Below are 7324 nucleotides of genomic sequence, written 5' to 3' on the forward strand. Positions count from 1 at the left end.
CAGGAAGGAGAATGAGGAGAGATTTGACCTGTGAGGGCTGAGTATTGATTACTGACTCTGTTAGCTGATTCTGTTCATTTTTGATGTGTGAATGGTGATACTAATCATCGATGTATGGGATGTGTTTTTTGGTTACTGATTTTTGATCATATCTGATTGATTATCGATGTGTGATTATTCAAGACTGATGTGTAATGTGAAAATAAATTATTCATTTCTGAGAGGATTACTGACTATTGAATAATTGATGCTTGATTTTCAATCTGTTTGTGCATGTGTATTTGAGAGCGTGTGCATGTGTATGTGTGAGTACTTGTGCGTGTGTGTGTCTGCATGTATACGTGTGTGTGTGTTTGTGTCTGCATGTGTGTGTGCATTTGTGTGTGTTTGAGAGTCTGTTTAAGTGTGTGCGTGTGTGTGTAGTTGTGCGTATGTGTTTGAGAGTGTGTTAATGTGTGTGTGTGTGTGTGTGTTTGTGTGTGTTTGAGAGTTTGCTAATGTGTGTGTGTATGTGTGTGCGTGTGTGTGTGTGTATTTATGCGTGTGTGCGCGTGTGTGTTTATGTGTGTGTGTATTTGTGTGTGTGTGTTTGAGAGTGTGTTTATGTGTGAGTATGTGTGTGTGTGTATGTATTTGTGCGTATGTGTTTGAAAGTGTGTGTCTGTGTGTGTGTATGTGTGTGTGTGTGTGACACACGAGAGGGAGCGGGGTAACCCGTCTTTGTGGAGTGGATGGGTACAGTGATGACATTGTTCCTGTAGTTGAGTCACGTGCTGGTGGAATATGCTGGCTGCCATTGTTATCTGCCAGCGCGTTACGCTTGTTCTGGCATTTTCATACAATAGTGACCTCTTCCACTGTCCAGCCTTAACCCTTTGCCTGCCTAACCCTGGCCACCGAGAGGAGGAAACCACCTCACACACAGCCCATGGCAAACCTCTCCACAATCTGGAGACACAGCTAGGAGTCAACGTCACCAGTCAAAAGGTCACGGAGTCAAACCCAAGGTGAAGGGCTTTTTCATTTTCATTTACTTTGCCTTTCCTTACTTTGTGTCGTGATATGATGAGACGAGATGATTTTTTTAAAAATGTGACCGAAGTAATCTTAGGTCATTTTTCATGTCTGTTATTCAAATTATTATATTATTATCTTGCTATAATTATTATAGCAATTATATTATTATCTTCAGATATTGTGTTTAGCAAATGTTTAGCACATCTGTTGTTGATTTACTGACAGGAAACTTTCCCTCTCAAAATGACAGATGGAAAAAAAAATTGAATTTTTCAGATTTTGTGTTATATTTTTTGTTTCACTAAAGTAGGCTAAGACTAATTAACTCCAGAATTTAAAAAAAATTGTGATAATTTGCAAACCATGAATGGGCCCTTTGAGCACAGTCAGTGTGGTGTTTTTGGACACAGAGACAGTTTGCTTAACCTTGTTTACCGATGTGTCATTTCATTCACCTCTCTGTGTGCAGTCAGAGATGTTTCTTTTTACCACTCTGTCCTGTGTGCAGGAAAAGTTCTGTTGTTGGGGTTGGTCGTGCTACAGTAACTGGTTTGTTTATGATTTAAAACTTGACTAAATGTGAGTGAATACCCTAGATGACCTCTTTAATCTCCACTGGGGATTAAACTCCACTCAGACTACAGAGCACTGCACATCCACACACGGAGATTAAACTCCACTCAGACTACAGAGCACTGCACATCCACACACGGAGATTAAACTCCACTCAGACTACAGAGCACTGCACATCCACACACGGGGATTAAACTCCACTCAGACTACAGAGCACTGCACATCCACACATGGAGATTTTTACAGCTCACAGGACAATGTGTTACTGCACTGACATCTCACAGCATCTGTTTATGGGCATTTTGTGTGTTTTTGCCCTCCACTCCAGCTGATAGTGTGAGTATTTCAATTAACTGTACCTCCAAATTGTTTTAGCTTTATTCTCTGTCACGTTACTGCCACGTGCCCTTTGACTGAGGCTGTGGTGAAGTTATGGAGAGTTTCACCCTCAATACCACTTTTAGCCTCAGAGACAGGAAACACAGAGTGAGTAATGTGGGTATGTAAAAGGCATGAGGATGAGTCTCTGCATGCTGTGCTCTGTGTGGCAGATGTCTCTGAGAGCGGATGCAGCGCAGCGTGGGGGAGTGGTGGTGCAGTTTGAGAACGATGACATCAGAGAAGCTCAGGTGCGAAAAACAAGGAGTAAAACGCAGAGTGTCACAGGTGAGCTTCATCTGAACCCGCATCAAAACAGAAAACAAACAAACAATTAAAGACAGATTTTCACTGGAATGAGACCAGGGTTTCCAGATCACTCCCTTTCTGAAAATAAAAATCCAAACTTGTGCAGTTGTTCTGTTTGTTTCTTCCAGGATCTGCACTTATTTACCTCAAGGGGCCAAAGTTCCTGATCTATGTGAGCGGGGCATTGTCCATGTGGGTAAGACCTCTTTCACTGCTGGTTACCATGGAGATCGAGCATCTCATTCATAAGTGTCCGACTGACAGTTTGGAAAACTGGATAATACTGAAGGATACGTAGGAGTTTCAAACCTCTTTTCTGTGTCTGCCCAGGGTGATCGAATGTGGCATTTTGCCATCTCTGTGTTTTTGATCGAGCTCTACGGTCGGAACCTGCTGTTGACCGCTGTGTTTGGATTGGTTGTGGCCGGATCCGTGCTCCTTCTGGGGGCTTTGATTGGTGACTGGGTCGACCGGAACCCCAGAAACAAAGGTACAAAATGTGGTCTGAATGACTTCAGTCGTTTTAATCTCACAGGGATTTCGGTGGGAAACTGTGTGTTGTTTCTTCCTGTGACACAGAGAGATCGCGGCCTGTCTCATGACTGAACTCTGCACTGGCACTTGACGTATTTGTGTCTCAGAGCATGGCGCATCCGTGTGTCAGAACGTGACACGGCACACGTATCAGAACATCATACAGGCGATTACTGTGGCAGAACACAGCTATGTATCAGACTGTGACAGAATCCTATATCAGAACATGACTCAAAGGCCCACTGACCTAGGACCCACTAATGTATCAAAACATGACGCAGTCGTGTATCGGAACACGACACAGTTTTATACTGGATTTAATACAATTTTGATGATGAACCTCACTTCAGTGTCTTGTCACATCCTCATATTTGTGTATGTTGATGTATGCCATTAAACACTCTCTTTATAACACCTTTATAACTTGTAACCTCTTTATAACTTTAAAATGGCTCTGCTAGTCTTACAGCAGCTGCTAGATGTTAAAGTGTCAGACAGGTAGTGGTCGGTTCCCTGTCTGGTCCTTTACTGTTAAAGTGTCAGACAGGTAGTGGTCGGTTCCCTGTCTGGTCCTTTACTGTTAAAGTGTCAGACAGGTAGTGGTCGGTTCCCTGTCTGGTCCTGTACTGTCTCAGAGTCCAGAGAGGCAGTGTTTTGTTCTCATGTTTCATGCTGGTATTTGTGAAGTGCGTTGGTCTGTTAGCTGTTAGTAAAACTGTGCTCCTGCCCCCATTGTCTGCAGTGGCCCATGCATCTCTGCTCATCCAGAACATCTCTGTGACTGTGTGTAGCATCGTTCTCATGTTGGTCTTTTCCTATAAGAAATGGATCGAGCAGATCTGGGATGGCTGGCTGACGGTGAGTACAATGTCTGCTCCGCCTTCTCTCTCCGACTTCACACAAACACACTCAAACCCAGGCGTGGGACAGAGAAAGCCCACATACACGCTTCAGCCCAGTGCTCTGGGTTTGTTGCTAACGGGTAACATGTCAGCGCTGTGTCCGGAGAATCTGAGTTTGGACAGTTTTTGCTCTTGTTTCCGCTGCCTGTCCCTGAGTGTGGCGGCTGTGCTGAAGCGTCATGTGTAGTAACCAGTTGCCTCACACGGTCCGTCTGAAGGTGGTTTGTTACACGGTGGTGATCGTCCTGGCGGATGTGGCTAACCTGGCGAGTACGGCCCTGACCATCGCCATCCAGAGGGACTGGATCGTGGTCATTACCGGCTATAACCGAGGACACCTGGCAGGTAAGACAGCCTGTCTGTTCTCCGTGCACCACACTGACCATTCAACACCTACGCTGTGTCTGACGAGTTTGTTTACCAGTGAATGGTTTATCTGAAAATAGATGCATTCAGTCCGAGAGTGGTGAACGTGTACTGGGAAGGGAGACAGACCTGTAACCACAGGTCCCTGGGTCCAAAGCTCAAGCATCACAGTTTACTGCTAAGGTGTCAGTGAGCAAGTCAGTACAAAGGTCGATTCAGGGTCACGTGACCTCTGACATAGAAAGTAATAACTCTGAGTCGTTCTGCATGAGAAAGTCAGGTAAAGCAATGCATGTGAGTCTTCAGCAGTGTGGTCTGAAAGTGCTACGGAGTATGCATAGAATGCATCACTTTCAGATTGCGATAAGGCTTACACGACTCAATCTCTTCTCAATCCAGTATCTTCCCCTCTGGTCTCCCTCTGTTGGCAACACTTTTGCCTTAGTTATCAATGGAAATGAGGAAAAGTTATAAAAATGTGTCAGTTACGGACAGGACCCAGTTCCTAGTGGTGGAGACAAGTACAGAATATTGCTCCGTTTCAGTTGTGCAGGCCTGAAATACCTTATGGTTCTGCGGGTCTGAAATACTTAATGGTTCTGCAGGTCTGAAATACCTTATGGTTCTGTGGGTCTGAAATACCTAATGGTTGTGCAGGTCTGAAATACCTTATGGTTGTGCAGGCCTGAAATACCAGTGACAAACAGAGCCGCTGAGTGTTTCTCTTTCACTCTGATGCAGGAATGAATGCCACCATGCGGCGGATTGACCAGGTCACTAACATTCTGGCCCCTCTGGCGGTCGGTCAGGTCATGACCCTGGCTTCCAACGTGGTTGGCTGCGGCTTCATCCTGGGCTGGAACCTGGTGTCTCTTATAGTAGAGTTCGTCTTTCTCTCCCGTGTCTACCGCATTGTTCCAGCGCTGTCTGCCAAACCGCCCACCACTGAGGCGAAAGAACAGAGCTACCTGCAGGGGAGAAGAGAGAGGGAGAACTCACAAGGCAGTACGATAAGTTTCAACATCTGAACACAAACAGTCATAGCTGCACCCCCACTGGATACTTATGTTATTATATTATTATATTATTATTATAATATTATTGTGCTGCTGTTATCACATGAAATATGTGTGGGTTCATATCAGTCAGATCAACCAGGTGTCTTAGAGGAAGAGTGCTGATCTGGGATCAGCTTCCCTCCGTTGGTCTATGTAATTGAAAGGAATTATGAAAGGCAAATCTGATCAGCATTCGTTCCTTGAGAAATCTGAAACATAGGAAGACCAGTTCATTTTCAGTGTGGCAGTTCTATATGTATACTTTGCACGTCTATAATACGTAACTGTACTGTTACACATGTAAATATATAGTATATATCTATCCTCAGCAGAGAGCCCAGATGGGACCTCGCATGCCCTGACAGAGGAGAACTGTAGCAGCCTCTGGCTGTGTTTGCCAGAGAGAGTCCGTCCAACGCTCTGTCTGCACCGCGTCCGCTGGCTGCTCAGGACGTGTCGTGAGGGCTGGAGGGCTTACTACAGGCAGCCCGTGTATCTGGCCGGGCTGGGCCTGGCCTTTCTCTACACCACGGTCCTGGGCTTCGACTGCATCACCACCGGTTACGCCTACACGCAGGGCATCAGCGGCTCTCTGCTCAGCCTGCTCATGGGCGTGTCCGCCATCGCGGGGCTCCTGGGCACCGTCATGTTCACTAAGCTACGTAAGGCCTACGGCCTCGTCAGCACGGGCATCGTGTCCAGCTGCCTGCACCTCGGCTGCCTGCTGCTGTGTCTGTGCTCGGTGTTCGCCCCCGGAAGCCCCATGGACCTCAGCCTGTTCGCACCCTTTCTGGAGGTGGGGGGTAACAGGTCCGGCGCGGGGCGGCAGGAGGTCGCGGGAGGCGCGCGGCAGAGACACATGGAGACCCTGAGGTGGGGGAGGAATCAGCCGCTCCTCCCCGATCGCTCCTCCATTCACTGGACCAATAACACCGTCCTGTTAGAGAACGCGCCCGTGGCCACCGCCCCCGAATCCTACGCCTCCATAATTCTGCTCTTCCTGGGAGTGATCACGGCACGAGTCGGTAGGTCCCGTTAGAGTTCAGTTCCCTGGTTACAAGAGTTTTAATGAAGAAACTGAATTGAATTTTTATCAGTTCATAAACTGAACTTTGATATGTATAGTGGAAATGTGGACACAAAGAAAGAAAGAAAAATTTAAAATGAAAAAAAGAAAAAAAAAACATTGCTATATTACATTGCCAGGAAATACTGAATATGGTTATTAAATTTACAGTTCTCTCTGACTGAGGTAATCTATATTACTGTGCCCTGTCTTGAGAAAAACCAGCAACTTACCTTCATTAATGGTAAAATAAAAAATATTAACAATGGGGCAACAACAGCAACAGCAACAACAACAACAACAACAACAACAACAATAATAATAATAATAATAATAATAATGTAGCAGACTAACAGACTTGAGCAAAGGGAGCAGAATGTAAACAAGAGCAGAAATGTCTACCACACAGAGTGTGTGAGTGATTGACAGGTTGAGTCTTGCTTCTCTCCTCTGCAGGCCTGTGTGCAAAAAAGCCCAGAGTGTGAGAGTGATTGACAGGTTGAGTCTCTCCTCCGCAGGTCTGTGGTCCTTTGATTTGACAGTGACTCAGCTGCTGCAGGAGACCATCAGCGAGTCAGAGCGCGGTGTAGTCAACGGGGTCCAGAGCTCCATGAACTACCTGATGGACCTTCTGCATTTCGTCATGGTCATCTCCGCCCCACAGCCTCAGCACTTCGGCATCCTCGTCATCATCTCCGTGCTCTTCATCACCGCCGGACACATCATGTACTTCCTGTATGCCCGCAAAGCCAAGAGGAAACAACGGCTCAACACGTAAAAGAAAACAAACAAACCCCCCCCCCCAAAAAACTCCCCCAAAAAACGCCCGAACAAAAGCGTGCACACATGCAGCTGTCAAATGTCTTTTTCCCTTTGTATCACCCTGAGTTCACAGTGATAAACACCACAGCACAGCAATATTTTCACCCCTCCCTCAACACCACCCCCCTCGCTCCCTTGCACCCCCCCAACACAACCACGCCCCCACCCCGTATCCACCCCAGCACTCGTCCAGTTCAACATACTGCTTCCAGTGTCTGTGAATCCACCTCCAAACATCTCAGCACAAACGCAACATACAGGAACTCAGGTGATTATAAATGAGCAATGGCGCCCCCTGC

At 46.4% G+C, this 7324-nt stretch overlaps 1 protein-coding gene across 1 annotated transcript; it reads left to right on the forward strand.

The window, feature by feature from the left end:
• The first annotated feature begins 2141 nt into the window (after window positions 1-2141).
• On the forward strand, window positions 2142-6981 carry LOC115819005 (solute carrier family 40 member 1). The gene is made up of 8 exons (XM_030782538.1): window positions 2142-2235; window positions 2400-2473; window positions 2608-2767; window positions 3554-3669; window positions 3932-4058; window positions 4821-5084; window positions 5470-6162; window positions 6722-6981. The coding sequence occupies exons 1-8, from the start codon at window positions 2142-2144 to the stop codon at window positions 6979-6981; spliced, it is 1788 nt and encodes a 595-aa protein (XP_030638398.1).
• The last annotated feature ends 343 nt before the right edge of the window (window positions 6982-7324 follow it).

Source organism: Chanos chanos, chromosome 8 (genome assembly GCF_902362185.1).
Source record: "Chanos chanos chromosome 8, fChaCha1.1, whole genome shotgun sequence".
Taxonomy (NCBI): domain Eukaryota; kingdom Metazoa; phylum Chordata; class Actinopteri; order Gonorynchiformes; family Chanidae; genus Chanos; species Chanos chanos.

Excerpts from the sequence above, each read along its gene's own strand:
- LOC115819005 (XM_030782538.1), top strand. The coding sequence starts at position 2,142 with ATGTCTCTGAGAGCGGATGCAGCGCAGCGTGGGGGAGTGGTGGTGCAG. Across the intron at positions 2,474-2,607 it reads GCGGGGCATTGTCCATGTGG|GGTGATCGAATGTGGCATTT; the intron begins GTAAGACCTCTT and ends GTGTCTGCCCAG. Across the intron at positions 2,768-3,553 it reads CCGGAACCCCAGAAACAAAG|TGGCCCATGCATCTCTGCTC; the intron begins GTACAAAATGTG and ends CATTGTCTGCAG.